This window comes from Apteryx rowi, unplaced genomic scaffold, assembly GCF_003343035.1.
Source record: "Apteryx rowi isolate R43461 unplaced genomic scaffold, aptRow1 scaffold_578, whole genome shotgun sequence".
NCBI lineage: Eukaryota > Metazoa > Chordata > Aves > Apterygiformes > Apterygidae > Apteryx > Apteryx rowi.
This window is the reverse complement of record NW_020450847.1, coordinates 270041-297830: the sequence shown is the minus strand read 5'-3', so window position 1 is coordinate 297830 and position 27790 is coordinate 270041. Positions and strand designations below refer to the sequence as shown.

Sequence of the window (27790 nt, the reverse complement as noted above, 5' to 3'; positions counted from 1 at the left end):
GTTTGAAAACCCAGGAGGTAAGGTGGAAAGGGAAAGAATACGAACTTAAAACACCCAGCATGAAACTATTGTAAAAATCTGTTTCTGTGTACGCTAGAGTCAAAAATAGCTTAGTTATACTAGATCTCAAAGCTTATACTAGATATCAAAGGGACTCTTGCCTGACAGCAGAGTTTTGGAGAAAACTGAGACAACTTAGTGTTCAAATTAATAAACTATCTGTCAGATGGTAAGAATTTTCTCCTGTGCGACTCCAAGGGGGATTTTTATTTGTGTTAATGAATGAGTGAATTTCTCAAAATTCAGTGCTTTGCTGCTTTTTCAATGTTAAGTTCAAGTTTAAATAAAATTGCATTTAAAGTGCTAAACTCAATTTAGCATCACCCAATTTGTGGGCATTTAAGTTGCTTGCAGTCCTTTTATAAGATAGATGTGTAAGTTTAAATGAATATATTGCAGCAACCTTAGTTCTTTGGATACATATAATTGTATTTTGTTAATGTATTTATTCTGCTTTTGTTAATCACTGCTAAATTGTGCCACTCCCTTGGCAGAAGGTATGTTCAAAGAATGCTGAATTTTAAAAATATCTTAGAGATTTAGTTGTGTTTGAGGTTGGTGCAGCAATGTAATCTTGAATTTTTAGTAATCTGTTATTGCCAATAATCTGCAGTTAGGGATAAAGTTTGGGGTATTTGCCTTTTGAGCTTTAGTCTTGCTTTTATATGCAATTAAGATAAAACACATTTAATTCTCTGCAAGTAAACTATTAGTGATTATTAAACACTTTAGAACTGTAGCACAAAGATTATGCAGTATCTTGTAGTTGACAGATATTGGGAGGATGAATGAGTCGGAAATAATAATACACTATAGCCATAATGTTTTGAAAATATGAGCGAATCTAGGTTTGCAGGAAAAGTCAGTGTTTTTTGTTAGAACAACTGATTAATTGGAAAAAAACAGATAGTATGCAATGTCCTCAAAATATGAGGAAGGGTTTGTGTGCTGGAAGGCTGGCCTATTTTTCCCAGTTGAATAAGTTGAATTTAAAATAACCTGCTTGATGAATGACTATTCATTTGGGAAACATTAGCAACTCTGGATGGATGGATGGATGAATAATTTGGTATAACGAAGCTGAGAGAGCTGGAGACTTTCAGGATAGCATACGGATCTCTGAGGAAAAATGTAGGTAATTTTTTTTTTTTTTTTTTTTTGGAAGTTCTCCATCCCTGTTAGCTCCTGCTTGAAATGTGATGGCAGCTAGTGTATGTATGTTTAGTACTTTTGAAAATTTGACTGAAATTTTATTTTTTAGAAGGCTGTATGGCATAATGACCATGCATTACTCCATCTCTGTGCTACTGCTGTTAGAAATGTATTCCACATATTGGATCTGTTTGAATACTGAAACTGAAACACTTTTTTCCTGCTTCCTTTTACTTGTATATTTTAGAGCGGTTGGCATTTATTGGTAGTCTCACCAAATACAGAGGCAGCCACTGAAGTTAAATTCTTCCTCTGAGAAGTAACTGTTTGTGGGAAAGAATGATTGTTATTGTTGACTATTCCTTTCATAGCTGTCCATGCTCTACAGGAAATAATTTAAATCAAGCATGTTGTCACATTTGGGCACCTCTCATAGCCACTCAGCTCTGAGATAAATTTTGTAAGATAGATGTATTTGGAAGCCAGTTCAAAAGAAAAAGGCTTAATGACTGGAATGTCTTGTGTTGCAGGATTCATGGCAGCATACAGAATAGGGAACTTCTGTAGGCCCACCTTTTGTGTGTTGTTCCAATTCTTTTGATCCATTTGATCAAAAACATGGTATGATACATCAGAACTTCTGTGGGCATGTTTATATGTATATATTTTTAAGCAAGACATTTTTTGATTAGTTGGCTTTGGGCCACAGAATCAAAGGCTTGGCAATTTTGATCGTGGAAATCTCTTTTACAGATGTTCTTTAAGTGCATGGAAGTATAAGTAAATGTAGTGTTTTTCCTTGAAGTTTCTTCTTCCTTTTGTTATATTAATGTGTTTTGGATTTCTTCTTCAAGCCTTAGCTTTTGACATTTTCAACTACTCTAGTCTTCTCATCTATCACAATATATCAGTTAATGTCGATGGTTTGAATTGCATACAAAGAGAAGCTTGATTTCAGTAATTTAAGTTATATATAAGTCTGTCCAGTCTCCTTGTGCTTGTGTATTAAATACTTTAATACACAAATAAATACTTCAGCTTTATCTGAAGGATATGCTGTAACCTGGCAAAATTCCATCCCAAGGGATTATGGTCTGCATTGCTAAAACTCCTTTTCCACTTTCAGCTGAATATTGTGGTGTTTGCTGCATGTCTAAAATTACTGTGTAATGATAAGGGTCCGCCATAATCCATTTTGGAGACTTCTTTATCTTGTAGAGGAAGAACAAAGAAAGTTGGTGCTGAATGAAAGAACAAGTCCTGTACAGGTGTAGGATTTATATTATTTTTTATATTGTGATGTTCCAACTGCAGGAGTCTGCTTTCTCATAAGGCCAAAGAATGCCCAGATCCTTTATAATAAAATGAAAAGAAGTTTCCCCAGGCATTGGGATGATGAGTGTTTGTTTGGTAAAAGGTCTTAACATTGGAGAGGCAATGAAAACTCCTTTTGGCCCTCAATATTGTATTTGAAAGGACTGCATAACTGCCTGCTATTTCTATGTCTGTGATAGCATGGGCATCCACTGGGAATGCCAGCGAATTGATCAACTTAGTATTTGTCCAGGTACTTTTGTATGACCTGAACATCTGTCTTCTCCTTGTTAGTGAGGTCAGCTCCTTATCCACAGGCAACCATGAATATAACTTGCTGCTACTGTTCTGGGACCAGAATGGTACTATTCCTATAAAGAGAGCCCATGTCCATTCTCAGAAAAACATTGATTTCCTCTTAACCACACTGTAGTATTTCTCTTTTTCTTTCTCCCTCTTTGAATTCATGATTTGGAGAAGAAATTAGTTGTATGCATTAATGTACTGCTTTCAATGTACTGATTTCATCATAATGAATAAATATTATTTCATCAGTCCATTCAACAACAAAGACCATTAACCTAACTATTAACTGCTGGGTCTCAAATTGAATGCTGAATACAAGCTTATTTTTCAAAATGGCAGAATCTGGCTCTCCTTTTTACTGTAGTAAAGCTGCTTCTGTTTGCAGCACTATGTTGCTGGGAGACTGCAGCTAATTTTTATGGCACATGTCAGTAGTGGTAACTCAAATTATACATTTCATTGAGTATCTCTTTTCTTTGTTCATGAACTGTCTTCTGTGAGGGGAAAGAAAAAAATCTTCGTTTGGGGAGAACAGTATTGAGACCAGAGAAAATGTTTTGATCTGGAACAAGAGGTCAGTTTATTCTGCTGATCACGTGAGTGTACTTCCAGAGTCATCCCAGGGTGGCTGGTGGCCTGACTGAATTTATCATAGTGTAATAGTCAAGTCTAATCCAGATACTCAGGAGAATTCTAGATGAGGCATATACTTTTCTTCAAATTGCCATTTCTCTTTTTCAAGCTCCATAATGCAAAACTTCAGCATGTGGTATGACTTCATTTAAAGAAAAACAACAAAACAGACTCTGAGAAATTATGAATTAGAAAACTATGTAGTTTTGGTTCACAGCAGAGGCGTACAATGGCTATTTTTGGGCTCTGTAGAAAATGCAGTCCTTTTCAAAATGTATTGTTACACAACTTGCATGTTGATTAGGACATGTATGCAATTACAGTGGCAAAAAGTGGGTGTAAATGGGCACACACATCTAAGTGAGGAAAATATATGTGTAAGAGAGAGAAATTTTGCTTGCCTAAACAGAACTCCTTGACTGGCTAAAGAAGATGGTAGTCCATTTCCTGATGTTCACATTCTACTCAGGCTTTTTAATGTCGTGGTTTTTATCTTGCTTGAGACGCTTCTGTAAAATGGTGTATGTGTGTGTCTGAAGCCTGCTTGCTTAAACACACAAGTCATGTCAGCTGCAATGCGGCAGTGCTTGGTGCTAATGAGGTAAGCAGCCAGAGCACTCGTCTGCTTATGTTTTCTCATTCTCTGTACAATTATGGCAGTGGGGATTGGAAAAAGGATTTTTATTGGATATGGCTCTGTTTTGGCCTTTTTAGAGCGTGGTTCTATGTCCTCATGAAGGTTGGGGCACATATTTTTACTTCCATTTGGGGATTTAAGTGGTTGCCCTGTTGTATTAAAGCCAAGCTCTGAGATGTATCCTGGGTGGGAGAAGAAGAGAAAACGGGAAGTACAGAGGAACCCCTTCCCCTGCCCCCCCCCGGCCCCCATTAATTAAAGTGCACTGTGAAATGAAAATAAAAGGAAAATACATTGCCTGACTGTGTGTCTTTATGGGTTGAGTAGATACAAGTCTGTATTTAAAAGTAACATCTTTGGAAGAGAGCTGATCAGGTAATTAGTTTTAGGTCTCTCTGGAGGGTTAGAGCTGGCATTTCAGAGGCACAGAAATCCAGATGCACTGTGATTTCTCAGCCCACCTTCTTTCTTCTCTTTAATGCTTAGGGTGCTGACAGCAGTGTGAACTGTGTATTTTACACTGCGGTTAGAAGTTTTACTTTGAACATGATAAGGCAGATAAAGTGAATATCAGATACTTCTGGTCTATTCCCATCCTCAGTTGCCAGACTGTCTTCTTACAGCTTGATGCCTTCCCAACTAGTCCTATCATACTCTCCTTTTTACAACTTAAGAATTTTCATCCCATGCCTGTTTTTTCAGAAGCATACGCTGTAAAAGTGCAGGTCATGATTAAGTAATACATTGGTCTTGGTAGCAAGGCTGGCTTTTCTTCTTATTCCTGCTTCTGTGTCACAGGGTGCTGCCTTCCCAGCTGTTCTGATAAAATTATTTCTGGGTAGTTACTATTTAATATAAATCAGATTGTTAAAATGATCTGTGTTTAAAAAAAATACTGCTGCTTTTTAAAGGTTATATCTAATCTCAGTCATTTCTGCAATATGTTATGTAATGTGATTCTGCAAACAGTAGGACCAGTACGACTGGGAAGGGAAGGATATGAACTATAGCATGTGGGCAAGAACTAGTGGTGAGAGGCAGGAGCTTCCTGAGCTATTGTTACAGCCAAAGTGAAGGTAGTGTGCAGCTAACACTCATAGAAAGGATAATGCGTCAGCCTAAGATTAATGCTTCACCCGGGGAAGGAGCTCAGGATTGTGCGCCTTTCTAGGGTGTGTTCTTTGCCTAGCTATAGTTTTAAGTGGCTTACTGTGACCTGTATGAAATAGTGCAACTGACAAGATGCATTTTAGGGAGAATTATGTGTTTTTTTTAACATTCACCGTTGAAGTCCAGTATCTCTCTTGTGAACCCATATAGTGCAGTATTTCTCTGCATGTCCTGAAAACCTTGTAGTTGATTGGAATGGTTTTCTCTTCCTTCTGTAGGTCTCCGGGTGAACGGGGAGCTCATTACTGCTTACCCACAGGTGGTTGTTGTGCGTGTGCCAACGCCTTGGGTCCAGAGTGACAGCGATATCACAGTCCTTCGCCATCTAGAGAAGATGGGTTGTCGATTGATGAATCGTCCCCAAGCCATCCTCAACTGTGTCAACAAGTTTTGGACTTTCCAAGAACTTGCTGGTCATGGTGTGCCTCTTCCAGACACCTTTTCATATGGTAAGGTTTTTGGATCAAAAGGATAGTATAGTTGCCTACAATAATTTATGCTTTTGCAATACAAAAGATATGAGTCAAGTTGTGGGAATCCTTAGAATTGGGTAGTGTTATGGTAGTACCACAGTAAGTGTTTAGTAACCAGCGACAGAAATTAAAGTCAGGACACTCAAGTTCTCTTTTTGGCTTTGTTGCTGCTGTGATGCTTCGGGAAGAGTGCTTTGAATGTACCTCAGCCTCCCAAGAACTACTTTTTGCTGGTACTGAAACACTTTGAACTCTTTAAATAATCCGCTTTTCTAATTGCCTGCCTGAAACAACAGACAAGAACTTGGGGAACTAGATGTCCTAGGATACTGTTAAGTTCATAACTTCAGTAAAATCTGAAAATAGATTAAACTTCTATATGAATAAAAATATCTACAGGTACATTAGTTACTATAAAAGGATAGAAAGAATACAGACTCTCATGCTTAACTACTAGTAATTGTTTGGGATTTGGAGTAAAATTTCATTCTAGAATAATGAATAATTAATATTGTTTCTTGTTCATGCCTCTGGAGTGTCTGGTCTCTAACACAGTGCTAGATTAGAGGAACCATTTGTCTGTTCTGCCCTGATGCTTTCTGTCTTTTAATTGCAATATATTAAAGAATGGAAGATACCTGTCAGCCTTCTGTTCTTTATTGGGAAATATGCTTTCCTCCCCTTTATACAGGTGCAGCTGTAGGATTTTGTTATGGGAACTTGACAGAAGCATGTTTCATGGGTCAAATATTTCCGTGAATTACTATGAAAATTAATTTGAGAAGTAACATATCCTTTCTTTAGAAATATAGTGGCTCTAGTTCTTTGAGAAGGGGTTTTTAATTCCTTGGGGAAAGGGAGATCAAGAATGATGGGGTAATTAGAGAACATCTCTGTTCTTTCATAACTCCCTGCCATTTCTTTTAATGCCTTTCTATGGAATTTGACAGAAGCATGACCTTTTATTTATTTATTCATTTATTTGTTTATTTGTTTATTTGTTTATTTTTATGCAAGTATCAAGTGATCAGTGAGAGCTGGCTTTGCCAAGAAAAACAGGATGTACTGAACTGCATGTTATTCCCTGACTAGCTTTAAAATCCATGGCAGGATAATGGTAGATGCTGTTGGCTTTCTGACCAGTGTCTTGGCTTGATTTCTGTGCTTTGCTGCAAAAGATTTTAGCGGAGTCTCATTCCTTTCTCACCTGACTTCCTTATTGCTCATACTTTGTTAAATCTTTTGTGAATTGAGCTGTCCTCAGATAACCTTAAAACATTGACCATAATCATGTGAATGGTGATTAAAAGCTACTTTCTAAGGCACTTATCAATGCATTGAGACAGAGATTGAAGTACTGGTTCAGGAGGGAGAATGAGATACAGGAAGCTTAAGCCTTGGAAAGTGGGAAAGTGGAGTGACAAGATTTGGGTTGTTGCAACTTTCTGGATTATACCTTGTTTTAGTATTCCATGTTGCCTTCCTGGTTAGTAGTTTGGATAGAACAGTGGCCGGGGTTAAGTTCATGCTATTTTCCTGCTAGAGATTTGCAAAGGTAGGAGTTGATAAAAGGGATAAACTGGAACAAGATGGTAGAATTGGGTCATTCAGATTTGGAAAATTGGATTGAACCTTTTGAGGTCATGGTCAGGAGGACTTTGTCAATTTGTATCTTCCATTCCTAAGGAAGTAAGAATTAGTATTCCACAGATTATAAATACCTTCAAAGTCTGACCCTGCTCCATGACCCAAGTTCCTCTTAACTGTTAGTTTCTTCTGCATTATCTAAGCTGGAAGGGTGGGAGGAATATGTGGCAATTACATCCCCAATTTGGCCACACCAGATTGTTGGCACATAATGTTGTTGGTTTTCTTTTTGCCAGGTGGTCATGAGAATTTTGCCAAAATGATTGATGAGGCGGAAGTGCTGGAGTTTCCTATGGTGGTGAAGAACACACGGGGTCACCGAGGTGGGTGTGAGGTCAGGGGTGAGGGCAAGGAGTATGTGATTGTGAGCAGCACTCTTAAGATTTTAAGTTGCCATGGAATAATAGTTAAGAAGGTCTTCTGTTAGGTGTTGGACTTTTCTGTATGTCTAAATTCTACCAGCCTCTTACTTCTGAATGTTGAATAGGCTGCAACACTGAGAAGCAGTTTTAATAGAATACAGTAACTCAATTAAAGGACCTAGTCTTGCAAAAGCAGGGGGGATAGAGATTCAAAATTATGGTACATTGGTGACTTCTGTGAGGAGAGATCTGAACTGGAATAATGGGAGGTCTGGCTTTAGAGATGTAGAGATGAGCCCATGTGGATTTTAGAGATGTTTCTAAAAAGGCATAAGAGAGAGAAACTTAGTTCAGTACATCTTAATTTGATTTTTCTTTCTACTTGACTTTAACAAAGAATATATGAGATTTTATTTAAATCAGAATCCTAATTATAGACAAACTGGATCTCAGTTTTTCAGAAAACTCTCTGACATTGTTGGTGATAATGCAGCAGCTTCAGATGAAATTTTCTAATGCCAGTCTTGATTTAAGTGATGAATGTAAAATACTTAATTGATTTACTGTTAGATAGTGAACTACTAAACAAAACCAGGTTTAAAATCAATTTCAGATGTTATTTGCGCAGGGGGTTATACCTGTTTTAATTTTCTTTAAAACCAATTCAACCAATGCTTTAAGTAAAAAGAGCCTTAAACTGAAGTTCCAAGAGCACACAAATCAGAGTTACCTAAAAAGAGCACTTCTTATTGTCTCTGTCTGCTTGTTCCCACTCCCTGCTGTCCCCTCTCTTCTGCTGGTACAAGTGTTTCTGGAGCTGTGTAATAAATGGATTCAGGAACTGATCTTGGCTAAATCTAATCTGGTTATTTAAACTTGGATTAATTTCCTATTTGAATTGTCATTTACTTCCACAAATCCACGTGCTGATGTAATGGAAAAGTGAGAGCAAAAGATGGTGGCAGAGGAAGATCAGGCCTGTTTCTTTTGGAAATAATACCTGTTTAAATATTCTTAAAGTACTTGTGGAGCTACAATGTTAGGTTGGAGTTTGACTTTGCAGCAAGCTGAATTAGATAATCTGATAAATGAGTAAATATTTTGCAGTTATTGAGTTTCTTCTCCTTTTTTTAGCCAGAAATCATGCAAATCTCTGTTTACAAGTTGTGCTTTAGAGTCCATTTAATCCCATGTGAAATTTATGCACAATACATAGCCTTGTGCATTAAAACAGTTGGGGAAACCTTTTCAAATGAATTACAGAGCAGCCATTTGCAAATGGTATTTAAAAAAACAGGGCAATCATGGTTGTAGGTGTTGCCTGCTGAATAAAAAAGCCATGCTGTTTTAGGCCAATTTAATGTGTAGTTTGCTGCTGCTGCAAATGTGCCAGTCTTATTTTTGCCAAGATGTCATGGTGCTGCATAACTCTAAGAAATAAACAGTTCTGCTCCAAGGCATCATTCTTCCCATCCTCATTTTAGGAGTACAGTAAGATTATTAAGTGCCTGTAGGATGGCCAAAGTTGGTTCTGAGAGAGAGCAAATGAAAGTTCTTGTTTTCCTGTTGCGATCTTAAACCTGCATTCTGATGCTCTGTTTGTTATGAGAAACACTATGTTCCTCAAGCAGTGTTTTGTGTTTTGCAGACCTTAAATCCTGACGAAATAGAGCCTGTTCAAGTTGGACTTTGGAGCACTTGTTGGAATTTCTCCTGGCACATTATTTCTCTTAATTCTGCTGCTGCTGCATTTCTGTTCCCTTAGTTAAGTTAGGCAGTTTACAAATTGTTTTTCATGCTCTGTTAACATTGCAGCATAATTTAGTGAAAGTTCTGCCACAGAAATTTGTTGCAGGCTTATTGCAAAACATAAATCTAATATGCGACACATTTCTTTTGTTAAGAGTCCTTAACAAAAGGGAATAGCAATTGTGAGATGTACCTAATGAAGGAAAGGGATGCGTTGGTGTGAGACTAGAAAAGAGGTGGAGAATGGTAGAATCTGTTTCAGGAATGCCTTTTCATCAATATTAATAAAATTGAAAAAGGGCAGAGAGGAAGTCTTTGGTGAGGGATGAAAATGACAGGTTTAAGGTTAAACACAAAAAGTCCCCAAGATGTTTGCTGGCAGAAAAGTCCGGCAGTATTTCTAGAAGAGTGGGTTTTTTTTAAAGTTGAAGTACATTCCATTCACTTACGTGTTTAGTGGAATATTTTGCTAAATTTATGTCATAGCAGATACTTTGAAGTCTCTTTGTATAGCCTCATTCTAGAGTTGTGAGCTGTTGCAGGTATTGGGAAGAACAGCTCTCAGTCATTTCCAAATAGTAAAGCAGTTTTGCAGTGGCACACTAGTGGCTTAAAAGTTCTTAGCTCTCGAGGTCTTAGCTGTCCTTTTTTTTTTTTTTTTTTTTTTTTTGAGTTTTGAGTTTTGAGTTTTGTGCAATTGGTTCTTGTGTGTCAAAGTAGTAGGCTGTGGTTCCCAGTCTTCTTGGATGAATAAGCTGTGCGATTAAATTTCTGCTGCTCTTTTAGTATTTCTTCCATTTTTCTCTCATTAGGAACCTTTCCTAAAAAAGGTTGAAATTACAGGTCACTTCCTTTATCTAAGAGCCATGTTTGTTTGTTTGTATTTTATTACTTACTGGTTCCTCAGCTCTTTCAGTACTTGAACGCTGAGAAGCACTGAAGCAGTGAAACACTGATTTCTCCAGAAGAATGTGTAAATAGGTATAAACTACAGATGGGGCCTGTGAGAATGGGCAGCGTACTGATCAGAGTTTTTTACTTGTGCTGAATCAGCAACGCAGATCAAATTGGTAGCTTTTTCCAATCCCACAATGTTCTTTCTTCATACAGGCAAAGCTGTGTTCCTGGCACGAGACAAGCACCATTTGGCAGACCTGAGCCATTTGATTCGTCATGATGCCCCTTACTTATTTCAAAAATACGTTAAAGAGTCCCATGGCAAGGATGTACGTGTTATCGTAGTAGGAGGCCGTGTGGTGGGCACCATGCTCCGCTGCTCAACAGATGGGAGGATGCAGAGTAACTGCTCACTTGGTAGGAAAAGCATTGTTTATAGTTTTGATCAGAACTTGTGAACGCAGCGGGACTGAATTGACAAACCCAACTGAAATAAGCTGCAAGATTTATTTTTTATTTATTGTGCTTACAGTAGGAGGTTTGCAGAGAAAAAAACAAGAGTTAGGCTTAAGTGAGAGGGGTATTGTGTAAACATGGAATGAGAAGTAATCTCTGCCCCAAAGTGGGCAGATTTATAGGACAGACAAAAGGGAGGGGAAAGCTGTAAGAACATGCAAATGGAGCAAATGATGTGATAGTGGCAATGTCATGCCAATGCCATGTTATTGTTGGTTTAATCCTGTTTAAAAAAAAGAAGACAGAAAAAGAGACTGGGGAGGTGAAGGAGAGAGCCACTTGGTGGATGATAATGTTAAGAGAGAAAACAGTTGAAGGCGATCTGTCTTAAATAAGAGTCCTTTCTTGGATTGCAGCTGCTGTGCTGGCTTCAATCTCTCTGGCTCCTCCCTGCAACTTTTTTCTCCAAGACCATGTCTGGGAGGAAGAGGAAGTTACTGCATAGATTGTAGTATGCTCAGAACTGAGTTTCTGCATAGCTTTGAGTGTAGGAGAGAGGGTTTTCTGAGGGCAGGAGGAGGGAAGGAAGGTTGGGCTTGCCTGGCTGGTAATTTAACTGAAGCTATGCTAGACATGAGCAGGTATGGGATAAAATGTGTTCATGTGTAGTACAATTTTGGTTAGTCAAAATGCCTGAGAGATTTTTGTTATTCCTTTCTTTATTTTGAGTAAATGTATTCTGAAAGATTTCTCTGCTAAATGTTTTTTTTTTTTTTAACTTTGATATTGTAACAGATGAAGTCTGGGTAGGTTACTACTTAGATGATGGACTGTGAACTGGAGCAGCTGAGGTACAGACACAAGTTTTCCAGTGTTCTTGCTGTAGAGACAGTAACCTCTGACAGCAAGGTGTGAGGTACATGAGAAGATGGTAATGTCTTACCCCCCCCCTTGCCCCCTAAAATTACATCTGCCAGAGCTGCAGTCTTATCAGGAACATTCTGTTTAATTTTGCTGGAAGGTTTCTTTGAGAACTTAGAAATACGTATTCAAAGCCTCTACCTTACATGAAGAAACAAGGGCAATTTTATGTCAACCTTTATTGTTCATTTTTCTTGCCTTTTATGCCATTTACATCGTTAGTTTTCTGTGACAGGAGACTGAGCCTAAAAAGGCAAACAAGTACACTTTACAGAATGATAGGGGAGTTAAAATCATTTCACACCACTGTCCTAAAGTAAGAAGGAAAAAATTTTTGTCTCTTATGATTTGTTAGGTCATCTTTTTAATATCCCAAGTTCATAATGTATAATGATGTCCTTCTTTCTTGGCTAAAATGTCATCACACACCATTTTTTAAACAGGTCATAAAGTCATCATAAAATGAGTGCCTTCAGCAGGTCAGAATCTTTTGAAATCCTGCTGGATCTTTAAGATCATTGGTAGTCTGTGTCAGTCCATATCTGAGTCATCAGCAGTATGTTTGCAGGTCTCTGGATTCCTTTGGAGCTTCCCAACCAAAAAGCACCGGCCTGTCAAGAAGGAGGTTACCTGTGACCAGATCATAGACTGAGTTTTTTTCACTTTTTCCAGGTGGTGTAGGTATGATGTGCTCACTGAGTGAACAAGGCAAGCAATTGGCAGTCCAGGTGTCAAACATCTTGGGGATGGACGTGTGCGGCATTGACCTACTGATGAAGGACGACGGTTCATTCTACGTCTGCGAGGCCAATGCAAATGTAGGTTTCATTGCCTTTGACAAGGCTTGTAATCTAGATGTAGCTGGTATCATAGCAGACTATGCTGCTTCTCTCCTTACCCCCGGTCGCTTGACGCGGCGCATGTCCTTGCTCTCTGTGGTGTCCACGGCAAGCGAGACTAGCGAGCCGGAGCTGGGCCCTCCAGCTAGTGCCGCTGTCGACAATATGAGTGCTAGCTCCAGCTCTGTCGACAGCGACCCTGAGACCACGGAGAGAGAGTTGCTCACCAAGCTCCCGGGGGCTCTATTCAACATGAACCAGCTATTAGCCAATGAGATCAAACTTCTTGTGGAGTGATGCCACATGTAAATACATGACCACCAAAACTCTCTCTTGTAAATCTTTTTTTAAATTTTTTTAATTTTTATTTTTTAACCAACTTGCAATGCTGTTTATCAGAGGAGCTCAGAGAAATGAGGAAGGGGGGGTTCAATCAAGGGAGCAAGATTAAAAGGCACATATTCTGCGATTGCCCCTACTTTTTTGTCTTGCATAAAATTGTTTTAATTCTTCAGCATCAGTTTTTTTTTATTGAAGATGCTCAGTTCACAGCCTGAATGGGAATTTTATTTGGATGCTGCTTTGGTCCTCAAATGTATTGCAGTGCATGTGCATTCACAGGAAAGCATCGAAGCATGATTCACGCTTAAGATTTTTAGAAAGCTGTCTGGCAGCTCTCTAGAAAATTCTGTGAATTAATGCACTTAGTTAAGCCTCTGTCTCTGTAAGGCTTGATCCTGTAAGTTGCTGAGTGCCTCTAATTTCAATGAGAGTTGAAAGTGTTTAATATCAGATATTTCAAAGTTCCTGGACACCTACTTTTCTCACTGTAGTAAGCGGGAGGTGTAAGTTCAGCATCCTCTTAAAAGTCATCCCTTTTTGACTTTGTGGGATATGGCCCTTTAAATGATGAGACAGAGAGAAGTGTCAGCTCACTGAACTTCAGCTTTCAGTACAGTTTGTAACTTCTGCAATCTTTGTATCAATTGGCAGCTTTGTGTCCATATTTTGTTTATAAGGCTTTTGAAGGAGGATTTTTAATATTTGTGTTTTTCTCATCTCAAATCCTGACTTTGAAAGTTATGTAGGGGAATTGGTCGTATTCTATTTGTGCTGGAAGTGGCACGTTTTGACTATTTTTTGCATGATTGGAGGAGATAAACAGCACTGTAATGTTTGGTGTACAAAATAATGTGTAATCCAATGTGAAAAAGAATTACACTAGTTTAAAACAAACGTGCATTGACTTGTATTTGTTAGTGTTTTAGTCATTTTGAGAGAGATCTGCTATGTTAATGTTCCTTTTTTTTTAATACATGCTGGTCCAACACTCCCTTCTCTATGCCTGCATCTTTAACAGTGGCCAAAGTGAAAACACTGCAGACTATTTGGTAACAAAACACTGACTTAAAGCCTGTACTTTTTTTTTTTTTTTTTTTTTTTTTTTTTTTGGGAGGGTAATGTGGTAGGGTGTGGAGGAAGAAAAAGTTGGTTGAAAGTGATTAGACATCTGGACGTACTTTAGGATAAAACTGCAGTTCATGCAATGCCAGTATTGCTAGGCTTATGTTTTCCCCACTGAAAATATTTAAAAGCTGATGTTGACGGAAATCCAAAGAGTATATCCAGGGGAGAAATACTCAATTCTTAGCTTTGAGAAACATGCAGCAGATTAAAAAAGAAAAAAAAAGGTCAGCCAGAATAAAAAAAAAATATATATCTATAACCTAGGTCCACAAGCAATTAGCAAATTGATTCTGGACCCTTATGTGTGTGTGGTGTGTGTGCACACACTTGTGTGTGTTCTTGTGTGTGTGTTTGCTCTGCTTTATTTCTTTTTGGTTTTTTGCTGTTTAGCTTCTAATTTTTTTTTCCAGCCTGCCTGATTCTCTTCAGTCCTTCTGGCTGTGCATTTTCTCGTTAGCTTGATCTGTTTTGGAAAACAGAAAACCAAAACAGAGATACCGAGTTCATTTTTAAGTTGCTGTCTTCCCCCTCCTCTTCCTCTTCACCTCTTCTCATTCTTTTCCCATATTTTGGGTTCATAAATCCTGGAACTATATATATATATATATATATATATATATATGTCTCTTTTTTAAGAAAACAAAAATGTCTACAGCTGAAAAATAATCTTGTGAAAATAGGGTTTGTTTGGAGGGGGGTTGTCTGTGTGCAATGCTGCTGTTATCTGGATACTTTAATGGAGCATGTCCCATGTACCCTCTGAGGCACTGCCCACCTCTGTGGCCCCTCCTCACCTCTCTGCTGCTCTGCTGTTTTACCTTCACTTGGACCTTAAACACAATTCATGGACACTATGCAGAGAGTCTTCAAGAGGCAATAAACAGAACAGTATTAACCTGCTTTCATGGAGGTTTGATCATGCTTCTTTGTACAGTTTGGTTTTTTATTTTAAAAGGAATGTAATAAAATGACTTTTTTTGTAGAATTAAATATTATTATTAAAATCAAGTGAAAGGTTGACTGTTGGTGTTAAGCAGGTGAAGCGGACCAACTGGTCCAGCAACCAAAGGAGCTTCAGCAGTCAGTATTTTCAAATGCTTTACTCCTGAGCCTTCCAAGTGCATGCAGAAAATTACAAAGGTCTCGAACTTGCATGAAGAATTGCAAATACACACAATATGAAAGCAACCTAATTTTCTAGTCATTGAGCAGTAAGCTGTCTTTTCAGAGGCTCTTCTCCCCCTCCCCCCCCTTTTTTTTAACTGGTAGTTGCCTCTACTTGAGAGCCTGATAAAGTTGATCCTTCTCTTTTCAGCTGTAGCACACACTGAGCACACGTGGATTAACAGCAGGGAGTAAACATATGCTAGTTAGTACAGTGGAAAATCTATTTCTATCACAGGAAATATCTTTTAGAGGAAAGAGCTGGTAACTGAACATTCTGGACTGTTCTTTGAGTCCCCTTATTATTTTGTGGAGAAGTGCTGTTGCAGGCAGGAACTTTAAAATTCTATCACCCTTTCAGAATGTCCTGCTTACATGTCAGGATACTAATATTTGCCAAATAATACATACACATGGACTGTTTTAAAAGGTGAACAGTGGATTGAAGGACTTAAGAGTTTGGCTCCCTTGTGTTCAGATGCTCCTGTGTGGATGGTGCTTCCTTTGCTAGTTTGAAGAAGGGTATGTGTAGTGGTCAGGGGGGAAGAGAAAGGATTTGAAACATTGCATACGTGCGTTTGGATATTAGGTGTTAATACTGCTTAGGAAAACCTTACTTGAGGATTCATTGATACAAATGGACACACTTGTCTGATATATTTACTCCGTACTTATTCATTGCTCCTGAAATAGTGAGATATGTAGAGGTTGTGTTGGGGGGAAGGTTTCTTGTTTTTACTTAAAAAAACACAAAACACACAAAAAAGTGTGTGGTAACCAGGAAATGTTTCCCACTGAATGTGAAATTTTCAGACATCAGCTTTATATGCTGTATTTCCTTTAGTTCCATATGCTGAAAAACACATGCTAAACTTTCATACAGTTACACTAACTGCATATTTGGATTTGGAAGCTTATGTTGAAAAAGTAGTCAGCATAACACTGGATTAAAATAGTGTTAATACAGCTGATGGTGATAAAACTATTTTTGTATTTTTTAATATTCGAGAGCCATTTAGAAACTCTTGTTTGCAAAAATAAGTTTCTTAAACTAAATCCTGTGGAGTATTGGTGTTTGTAACAGTGGAGATTCTCTTTTGTTTAACTTAACATGTTTATAATTTATGTTTTACTGTGTCAATGTATACATTGTATCTTAAGCTCTGTATTTAATACTTTAATGTGTTTTATAAAATCTCTTCTTGGAATGCTGCAACACCTCGTCCATAACACAGTGGAAGGCCAATGCTTGATGCATATGTGGACCGTAATATTTTTGTCCTGAGCTAATGGTTGCTCTTGGAGGGTTTTCTTCAATTCACATGCTATCTTTCAGGAAATAACCTCTGGAACTTCTCTGTATGTCAGACACAAAGGAGACGCTTCTTCAGATATTGTACTGGACTTCAAAATCCTACAGATGAAATAGTGACGTTTGCTAAATCGTTTCTCCCCCTAATTGCAAAAAACCTGTCAGTTAAATATGTAAGGGACCTTAAGGGCTTAGAGAGACTTTGTGAAAGCAAATTGCATGTGCAATATCTTTCTCATGGCTCGCTCTTTTTGAGAAGGTTTATGGGCTATATGGCTGGTGTGAGACAAACGACCCACTCCTGTTCTCTCTATGGAATTGTAGGTGCTCGGACAGGTAACCTCTGTTGCTACTGTTTTTTTTTTTTTTTTCATTTTTGATTTTTTTCACTGTTCTAGGAATTGTTTTAAACTGTAACACTGCAGGGTTTATAACCAGATATTTGCTGCCTTTTCCTTTGTTTTATTTCTTTAAGTCTCTCTTAACCTTTGAGGGTGACTTTTGGAGCACTCTGATGGAGGATCTTGGCCTGCTGTTGGAAATTTCCAAGCCTCTCATATTTCCACTTTGAGTTGAAAAGTTTTGTTTTGTTTATTTGTTTAAACTGATGTCACAAATTTGATGTGCGGATTTCGGGTGGGTATTGTTACTGCTCTATTTTGTGTGACTTCTCTCCCTTTTTTTTACAGAAATGTGTTCTAACAGTTCACACTTTCTCACTGTTCTTTGCAAAACTTTTCAGGAGCCAAAAAAGTCAAACAATCCAGAGAAAACCTTCCCTTCTCCCCTTTCTGATGGCGAGAGTGAGAACTTATGAAAAGTCCTTGAGAATATTCCTTCCTAAACTTTTCCCCCCAATAATGCAAGCGGGTAAAATGGTAAACGCAGCAGTTTGGTGACATCCAAAACCGACCTGTTGTCAGGTAAATTGACTCTTTTCTGATTTTGTTGTAACCTTCATAAGTTTGCTAACTTGTCTGCTTTCCTTTCTTCCCATTTTCCCTATCGGTTCATTCTGGTGAAACTTCTCAAGTGATTTCTTTAACAGTGGTGTTTAGAAAAAAATCCTACTTTTCTTCTTTATTTCCCATCTTTTTAGATGTTGACCTTTAAGAAATCTGTCATTGTCCTTTACTGTGCTCAGGTGAAACAACAGTGAGAGTAGATCAAAAGCCACCTGATGTAGATACATAAGGGGTGGTTTTCTAATACATTAATTCCATCTCTTTGTTATAATTTTTAAATTAGTTTTCCTTCCAATGAGCTATTTTAGCTTAGGTTTTTGAAAGAAGATCTGATACTTTCCAGTTGAAAGTGAGCATAAAATTTAACTGCATCAATTAGGAGTTGGCAAGTATGAAAAACTAGCACCAAGGTTAAATTAAATCTAATAAAATTTGATAGAACAAGATCCTGTAAAAAGGACAGATGGGAGAATATCTGTGCTAAAGAAAACAGCTGTGGGGCTGATTGCATCTTTTAGGGGGGCATTTTATGTTGCCCTCACTGCAGTATCTAAGTACTTACATACTTTGTCCTTCTCTAGTACCTCCCTCCCTTGATCTCAAACCATTTTAAAGATATTGGGAACTTACATCTTCTACTTCCTTTAAGGAGGAGAAGCTGTATTTTACACACAATCTGAGGCAGACAGAGATAAATATCAGACAATTGGTATATCATTCAAAACAGGAAGAATATGAAACTTCAGACAGACTTTCAAGTTTTGCTGTATTTTATTTCCCAGTACACCTATAAAGAATTAGCACTAGCTTCAGATTTTTTCTGTGTACATTAACTCTTCTAGATCATCATAAAATACTTTTCCTGTTTGTAATCTCTATTTTCCTGGAATGCAGCAAATTTGCCAGCAATGCCATAAAGTGCAACTTCAAATTAGGGTGTAAGGGAATAATTTTTAGAGCCAAATTTTGCTCTCAATTACACTGAGATAAACGTGGAATCACTCTATGAAAGTCAGTGGAGTGATATCAAATTTCATTAGTATAATTGAGTGTATAATTTGTGTCTTTAATTTTACTTGCAAGATAATTTTACAGACCTGTTAAACTTATTTTCCAATGCTTTTGCCTTTCAGACACACCCACTACTTGCGTCTCAGCACTGGGCAGGCCTATACCTTTATTTCTGTATATATTTGTGCATCAGCTGTTATAGGACACGGGTGTAACACTTTCAGGCATGTGGTTGGGTGTCTTTTTGGGGGAGAGATTTGTGGGTTTGTAATAATGTCTGAAAAAGGAATTTCTTTTCCTTGGATACGTTGAACAGATTCATGCTGGCTCACAGTTTTGCATCTCATATCTGATTTCATGTGTATTACCTCAAAATTTTCTTGAAGGTAGAAAATACTAGTGCTCTGCAGTGTCTGCGGGCAAGCTTTGGTGGGGAAAGTAGATCAAAATTTACTGCAGTCTGTGGAAGTTACTGTCTTAATCTTCTTTAATATTAGTTGAAAGATGGCTTTACAGATCATGCTCCTTCTTCTTTCCTGGAATGGCTTTTAAAGCTGGGTATTGATCTTGATTGTGTCCAGTGCTTTGCATAATGTGTGGGGAAATGTACAACTTGAATAAGCCATAACATCTTAGACAAAGGATGATGATCATGTGAGTGCTGAGCAAGAACTTCTTCTATATGCCCTTCTGCTGCAACAGAATAATAAATCTGGTAGGTGGCAGCAGTAGCAGAAGAAACTCATGTGGCTGTGACCTGAGAAACCTACAGTACGGGGAGAAATGGATTGCAAAATGGTAACTGAAGTAAGGGGGACGGAGGAGAGAGGCAGAGTCCCTGAACTGTACCTTTGAATGGTGAGTCTAATTTACTGAATTCTGACCATCAAAAGGCTAGCTGTAATACAGTAGACACATTGATCTATATGATTTAGTGTCTGGTTACCTTATGTCCCAATTTCGATCTTTGTTGGAACATTCCAGTTTCCCCACTGCCTCCATAAGGCACAGTATGCCTTAGAAACTACTCTAAAATTACCAGATCTTAGACTAGTGGAAAGTAGGAAAGGCTGGAAGGAATTCATCTTGTCTATCCATCTCTCTGCACCACAGGAAGATTAGTCCTAGTTATGCTATTTGTCACATGTTTGTTTTAACCTCTTATAAAAACCAAGGAATAAATGAGGAGGATTATGCAGTCTGCCTAGGCTGTCTTTCTCTATGCTTGAAATGAAATTTAAATGTCCTTATTTCCAGCCAGTGGTCAAGTCTGTGGGCTGAGAGGCTGTCTTCTGCTTTTTTATCTTATTGTACAACTTTTGGGGCTGTTCTCATATGTATTTCTCTTGCACACAGATCTCATTTGGAATGTTCTTGAGTAATTTACCACAATATTACTTGGTAACAACTGACATGACATGGATGTATACTTATATTAATTTAATGTTTTATCTCAAATGTAGTTTCCTTTGCATCTAAAGTCTTTGAATGTGAATTATCCTAGTATTGTCAACATTCATTCTTTTTGTGCATAGAGCATAGTTTACAAATGCATGTAGTAAGCAGTCAGTTTTATGCTCTAGTGGCACTTTAAGAAATCAGAATTTTCACATGGTACCTGATGGTCACTTGAACAGCAGGGATCCACCTGTAGCAAATGAATAGGCTTGGCATAAGACTCCATCATATCATGAACCGTTCTATTTTTGTCCAATAGAGTGCACATTTATGTAAATGAGTCAGGGCGTTTTTTTTTAAATTCTGGTGTGATTAAAATTTTTTCCTGTATTTAAAAAATCTCTTTGAGGCTTTCCCTCTCCATCTCTGAATCCTGGCTACTTTTTGATTTAGGACATGTTCATTTAACCAGTCTTTTCAGTGACTGCTAAGTGCAGAAGATAAATTGCTTTCTAAGTTGGTACCAGTCGTTAGCCCATTATAACATAATGTAAAGGATTTAAGAACTCTTTTAATTATTTGAGATGATTAAGTGTCATTACAAAACATTACATAGAAACAAAGTTATTAGAATATTATAGCATTTTTATTAAAAAAGGGGGAGAGAAAATTAGTACAGATACAAAGGAAAAATGCAAAATGTCTGCAGGCAACCTCAATGCAGTCAGTCCCAAATTTGGTCATATTAAGTAAAAGCTCTAAACTGGGAAAAGCAAAAAAGCAGATCCATTTTCTTCCTCCGTGTGATTTTTATGCAGGTGCTAATTACTGTGTTAGAATATTTATAGAGGACCACATAGATTAAGTGATAGTTGCCTTAGAAATACAATTACAGTAGTGGACAGTATTCTTTATAGAGGTCTCATATATCTTAAGATTGAAAAAATGTTCAAAGCACCAACAATCAGAATTGTGTTTGAAAATGGGAAAAAGTGGCATATGCAGAGTATATAGTGTTTCTGACTTATGGTTAACAGCCAGTAATTTCAACCACCATGTCAGTTATCTGGACATAGAATTAAGTGTTGCACTAGTGATTAGAATATTCCATAATAATGATACCTCCATTTTGAGTCAGTCTCTTCCTTCTAGAGATTAAAATGCTGACATTAGAACAGTTTATCTTTCTGAAAAGAGAGGAAAGTGGGAGAGAACAACAGGATATGGAATCAGTGATGAACAGTCTGGCATGGCGGGTTTGAATCTGGATCGGTTGAAAATGCAGAGAAATATGACAGTGTGGATTGGGAAAAAGTTATATATTGTGACTACAAATAGATACCAATATATGGAACAACACAGTGGCTTTTGTACTTTAATAAAAGCATTTCTAGTTCACTTTACAGCTGAATATTAGTTGATTAATTCCAAATTCTTTTAGTTATCTGTGTAGTCGTATTAAAGTCAGGAGGAACACTAACACATCACAACTAAGCTGAATTTGAGTTTTTGATATTCAGACCACTAAATCTTCTCCACATACCATTTTGGACTACAGAAAACTGGTTTGCTTTTCTTAGTTACTCTTTATACAGCCTTTAAAAGTAATGTCTGGACCACAGACTGAAAATTCCTGGCCTGAGTTACTGCAAAGTGAAAGGAGATCAAATGTGTGAACTGAAAAATATTTTGGGCAGAGAGAGACTTGAAAAGAGTCCTGTTAAATAGAGCGATGAACAAAGACTACATGGGCAGTGAGGCCCATATAGAAAGTTTTTAAATGCAGTCAGTGGTGAAGTGAAAGAAAGAAAGCAGCTTGTGGTAGTGGGAGCAAAGGAGTCTAAGCATATGTCAGTCTGTCAGCAGAGACGGAGATGAGGCAGTAAAACAGCTCTTGCTGATCTTGAGTATTTCCTGCTTTCTGCTGCATGGAGGAAATCTTACCAGACTTTCTGTACATAATATATGCTAGTCATGCTGGCCTGCAGGGACTAGATATCAAGGAAAAAAGCTGAATATTGGCATAGAAGTGGGGTAGAGGAGAATATGGAAACTAACTGTAGTACTTGCCTACAAGAATAGATGGTTATGTGGATTAAAATGTTGCTGTACTTAGCTTAGATGAATAATACTATGCAGAAGAGTTGGTTATCTGGCCCCAAACGCCGGCCTGTTTACCCAGATCCATCTGTAATCTTCTGCTTATCAGCAATTTTTGAAAGTCATACTAAGGTGGAGAGGCATAGAAATGTTTGTAAGCGTTTTTAATGAGCAAGGGAGCCATTTTAGGTGACTCTTCAACTGTTCAGGAAAATTTTTTCAAGAGTAAGACAAGCAGGGATTAGAGTACTCTCTCAGTTCCTCCACATTTTTGCACGTGACTGTCAATACGTAATGTTACTTCTTTTCTACTACATGTGACATAGCAAAGCATTCTGTTTACTGCAACTCTGATCTGGTAGAGAGTTTCAGAAGAGGTGGGCAGAATATTTTCCTTTCCTTTTAATAGACTTCCAAGTAAGGGCAAGGGGTATGTATATGGAAGGAGGGATGGGCTTCAACTCCTCACTCTCTGATGGAGAAGCAGATTATGAATTAAGCTGATACAAAAGTAGCATTTACATTGCACTTGAGCAAGACATTTTCAAGATATTTCTTCATTCTCCTTTTGTTCCATTTTGTTTCCATCTTCTCCCCTTCCTTTCTAGAACTTCAGGTAAAATGTGAATCTGCCATAAGGAAGAGAAGATGGTTTCTCATACCAGATCAAATTTAGGCTCTTAAGTGATATAACAAAGCAGTGTAGGTGTTATTAAAATATACAGGGTCTGTATGTTAGTGTGTCAGCTCATTAAGCTCTACCTGCTGTGGTGGGAAAGGGCTCATAAAAAGACTTATCTGGATTTCTGTATGTCTGTGTTTTCTGCTTTTTATTTGGAGGCAATTTGCTGTTTGCAATTGTGTATATTAATCTGTCTTGGTGATAGATTTTTTCTTGGTTTGGAAAGGAATGTATTTGGGGAGTTAGATGCATCACTCTGTCCATTCCTATAGGAGGCAAACTGGTTAAGGGAAAGCAGTCAAAGTGCATAGGATCTAAAAGACTAGTTACATCCAAAGTCTGGTCTCAACTGGGCACCGGTTAATGTTCCTAGGGAGAGGGCTTTTGGGGTCCTTTTTTTTTTTTTTTAGTAAAAGGACAAGAAGAAACGTTTGAGAAAGGACTTAGAAAGTGTTGCATACATTGAACTACATTTGTTGTGGCTGTTTCTTTTTGCTTTAAGAACTCTTTGATGTGCTTCTGTATATGTATGTTATTAAAAGAACATTGGCTGTGAAAATAACTCTGGTTCCTAAGGCTGAAGTCAGTTTTAGAGGAGGAATAGGCTCGGGTTGCCAAACTGACAGCTATCAGGTGTGCTAACCTGAACTTTGACTAGATGAGGATAGATGGTTGTGATCCATCATAAATTTTGCTTGTTTGTATATTTTTATTGTGATATATACAGTACTAACAGAAGTCTCTTTTGTCAACTAGTATACTGTATAGCTGTCAGTAAAAAGTGTGGTTGCTTTTGCTCAACAATGGACTTCTTTTATTTCTCTTGTAGTGCTGTGTGTTTGTCCCCAAGTGCAGGTACAATATTTTAGTAAGTAATCTATGGATTACCATAATGCAGCTATATAAGATAAGGACTACATTTTGTCTTGAACGGATTGCAATATAATTGAGGTATCCTTTTAACATAGGAATAGAACAGAAATGGAATGTTATTAAACTTGGTTGGAATTTTTCTGAATAAAGTATTAAAATCAGAAAATGATAATTTATCAGATTCATAAGCTTTCAGGGGTATATATTATTTCCGGAATTTATTGGGAAGATCTCCCTAGTGCAAAATGTTATTTCTTGTGAGCAAGGGAGGAAAAACCCATATTAGATTGGTCAGTAAGCCAACTGTTGCTAGGTCTTTTGCCAGTTGCTCAGTTTTTCTCTGCAAATTTCCTGTTTTGGTAGAAGTAGTGATACTGAGCTCTCTTGGTGCTTAGTTTATTAGGGTTGAGAAGTACTTACATTTTGTGTAGGAAGGAGCAAAAGAGGTAAGTAAAGTGTACAATATTACGTGGATAAAACAGGAAGGTGCCATGAAGCAGAGAGAAGAGCCTGAGTAGTAGCTGTATACACCTTCAGCTCTGTCTTCTCTGTGTAGTGAAAGGCCAGGAGTCAAGATGACTGTTTTGGTTATATCGTGGTGGGGAACGGGAATGTCATGTTCGCTCTTTGTGCAGCTGTAAAGATTTCATATCTGGTGTTCACAAGAGGTGTGGTTTGTCCGAGGACATGTACATGGAATTTCTTGTCCTCACTACTACTGTGCAAAGCACTGTCAGTACCATTCTCTGATGGATTCTGTCTGTTCAGTGGTATTGTTTATTATGCACTTGTATGATATTTTAGGAGATTCAGGAGGAAATTTAGGATGCTTATGTTTATTTTCCCCATCTATCTAACAAACACAAGGACAACAGAAACAGCACATGTTTTAGTTACGCTGATGTAGAGATGGGTGGAGTATGGGAGAAGTAGCCCAAATATAATGTGTGGTTATAGGATTGTTTGTCTATGCCTGAATGCCAGAAATGTTTGCTTCCCAAGTGGCAGATACTGAAGTCTTATCCATGAGAGAACTAAGCAGAAAGGTTGCAGTTTGAGTTTGCTAAACTTTTACACAAATTTTCCTCCGCATGAAATATTTCCACAGGAATGTAATGCTTGTGAAAGATGCTGGATCAACAGTTGCAGAGGTTGAACTCCTCTACCCACAGGAAAGGTAACAGGAACTAAGTTTCACCTTTAGAATACAACCTTCACTGCATCTCACTCCTTGACCTGGAAAGGCCTTTTCCAAAGTCAGAAGAGGAGTTTGGTATCCATGGCTCAGTCCTTGGTGCATCTGTAATACAGCTATCAAGGAAGCCAGTTAGATGCCAGTTACAGAGTTGTGGCTTTTTTGGTGTTTTTTTTTTTTTTTTTTTTTTTTTTTTTAGGAGAAAAACTGACTTTTTTCAATGGTTTGTTTCTCTAGGTTTTTCTACATCAGCAAGATATCTTCCCTTCCCTCTTACGGGGACACTTCTCTCTTGATAATACCCCCTTCACAATGAAGGGAAGAAGGGATGGATCAGCAGCAATATGAAGTGGGGTGATGTCCAGACTTGGGGTTAACAGTCATAATGAATAGTGTCTTGCTAACATGGAGAACCAAATAAAGGAATTGTGAATTCTAATTCATGTGAGTGTGAGGTTCTTTTTGCTATCTTCTGATACATCTAAGCCAGAAAAGTAAAACCTGCTGGATTGTCTCCATCTTACTATCCCTTTTTCTCCAGCAATTTCATTCTGAAGAATTCCAAAATGCTTTATACTTGCATCAGTAATTTTCCCAAATGCTTTGGTAACCCATTATCAGGCCTTCAGTTTTATTAGAGTCGTGTTATTAGTTAACCTAAGATACGGAGAACACAAGTCTTTCCTTCAAAAATTTTAAAAGGTAAAGCATGGTATACCGTAGTGTGGTAACGTAGCTTGTAGTATGTGTGCTTGCAGCTTTGCTTACTGCTAGGAACAGAACTACTCCTCTTCTGACCTAGCAGGGATTCTTTAAACTATTAGATAATGTGCATTTGGATTTTGGAGTCATAGTGGGAAGGCTAGTTACGGGCATGGTCATGCCAATTAATACAATACATTTTTTCTGAAGACAGCTAATCTTTAAAACCATGGGGCATCAATCTTGCACATACTTAATGTATCTCTTCTGTTTGTTGTTAGTAAAATACTATATATATGAAGAGTTAGAAATCTACTGAGATTAGTTTTATAATGTGACAACTTGAAATTTGTATTATAAAAGTGAAACAAATTAGAGAAGCAAGATACTGAATTGATAAATTATCAGTAAACACCTCTTATTCTTGACAAGGTGGAATGTACAGGGTCCTTGAAATCCTTTCCTTGTATCCTTGAAAACCAGGCTATCAGAGACCTGTGATAATATATAATAAAGCTTGACAAAATTAAAGTTTAAAACAAAGATTGAATCGTCTTTGCTGAAATTGAAGTGGACAAAATAGAGCCAAATGTAAGACCAGATTTTTAGATTAGATTGCATCACACCTGTCTGAAAACTAGCACAGTTGAGGGAATATTATTATAACACAATTTGTTCAGGAAGTGCCCATGAAGTGAAGGCAAATGGATGAATAAATTAGTTTCAAGGTACTCTTTAGGCCAAGAGTTTAGCAAGAGTCAGGAAATTATTTTATCTTTGTAAGAATTTACACAGTTGTCATTTACATGATAACTGAACCAACAATGTACGGTAGGAATGAAAAAGGCAAATAATTTTATGTTCACGTGTTTCTGGAGAGGTGTTCCAATCCAAAAAAAAGGGGTGTTTAATGCTATTGTACAAGGGTTCTGTTGAGACATCATCTGGAAAGTGCAAACAATTCTGGTTGCTCAAATTTGAAATGGAACCCCTAACAGTGGGGCATGTCTTCTAGGCTAATAGGTTCTCTATTCTCTAATATTGTAGGAAATATTACAGGAGCTTGTTTTCTGAAAGCTATCACAATGTGAAAGCTGCTACTAAAGAAGATTTCATGTGGTGGTATTAATATTTTTATTTCTGCTTTCTGTAGGCTTGTTTTGGTTATTTACATGTCAGTGGAAACTAGGAATGTGATTGATACTGTGTTTGTAGCTATGTCTTTCCTCCAGTATCTGCAGTTTGTGGTCAGTTGTGTTGCAAATGTGTACCACAAACCACACCTCTGATAGCGCATGATAAGCAGCTAAAATGGTTGCCTGTGTAGACTTGTGGCCATTTTATCTGTTATAGTTCAGTAATTAAGAGTATGCTGATGTATATGCTAATGCTTCCATATGTGCTTTTTTTATCATTTTCCTTAATATTTAATGGAATAAAAATGGAATGAGAACCTTTTATTTCTTATAGTTTCAAATATACCCTCTTACTAAGATGGTTCTAGATCTTTATCTGTAGCTCAGTTCTGTTTTTTGCCTCAGCTTGCAAATATTCAGCAACGTCCTCTTTCAGTAATGTCTTCTCTGTTCTACTGCCTAAATTTCATGGATTTGCTCCTGCTACCTTCCTGTTCAAGAATGCCCTTGTTTCTTCAAAATGCGTCTGCCCACTTTCTCACTGGAAAAGGCCTACTGTTTCTACTCCTAACCGTCAGCCCTACTTGCTCTCATCCCTGGTTCTGTTGCCTGCCCTTATATCTTGTGCCAGACGCACACGCAGTAGTAGCTTATTAGTATTTCTTATTCAGTATCTATTATAGACAATCATTTTTTGATATTTGTGTGAATTACCCCAAAAGCTGTTTTTGCTTTTTTTTTTTTTTTTTTGGAGGGGGGATCACATTTTGTTAATGCACACTTCCTTTTGGTATTTCGCAGCCTAAAATGGAGTAGAAGTTAAACAAATGTTAAAAGAAGTTAATAAAAAATAGGTATGTCTGGTTTCATAGCCATGCCTCAGTAAATGAGAGTCGGCAAATTAGTGAGTCCCTGGCTCTTGCGCTCAGTCAGCTATCACTTTCCAAGCTGAAAGATGTGCTTTCCAACTTCCAGAATTTGCTTCTAACTGTGCTGGCTCTGGATCATATTTTGCCAAGTGTACTGAGGATCCATTAACTTCATGTAGAATAGGAAATTTAAAACCTCTGAAAAAAAAATCAAGCCTAAGATGCCTTGTCATGTATTAACAAACACAACCCAAATCAGAGATCACTTTTATTTATTTCTGTCAGTATGCATGGTAGTAC

The 27790-nt window shown here is 37.6% G+C and overlaps 1 protein-coding gene and 1 long non-coding RNA gene across 6 annotated transcripts in view; both read left to right on the top strand.

The window, feature by feature from the left end:
• RIMKLB (ribosomal modification protein rimK like family member B) overlaps positions 1 to 17374 on the top strand; it is a 49418-nt gene extending 32044 nt beyond the window's left edge. For 2 of the 4 annotated variants that reach the window (XM_026082452.1, XM_026082453.1), the window contains exons 4-7: positions 5491 to 5721; positions 7629 to 7715; positions 10614 to 10817; positions 12450 to 17374. In XM_026082452.1, the coding sequence (XP_025938237.1) occupies positions 5491 to 5721; positions 7629 to 7715; positions 10614 to 10817; positions 12450 to 12913 (986 nt within the window). In that variant the 3' untranslated portion in view covers positions 12914 to 17374. The remainder of the gene's footprint in view (positions 1 to 5490; positions 5722 to 7628; positions 7716 to 10613; positions 10818 to 12449) is intronic. The other 2 variants (XR_003256119.1, XR_003256118.1) reach the window with 2 other exon arrangements.
• A 120-nt stretch (positions 17375 to 17494) lies between these two features.
• LOC112973975 lies at positions 17495 to 25222 on the top strand. Of its 2 annotated transcripts, XR_003256121.1 has the most exons (3): positions 17495 to 19393; positions 24697 to 24765; positions 25021 to 25222. It is a non-coding gene; the product is annotated as an uncharacterized LOC112973975 (long non-coding RNA). The 2 variants fall into 2 exon arrangements; XR_003256120.1 differs by lacking the exon at positions 17495 to 19393 and having other exon boundaries at positions 22434 to 24765.
• The last annotated feature ends 2568 nt before the right edge of the window (positions 25223 to 27790 follow it).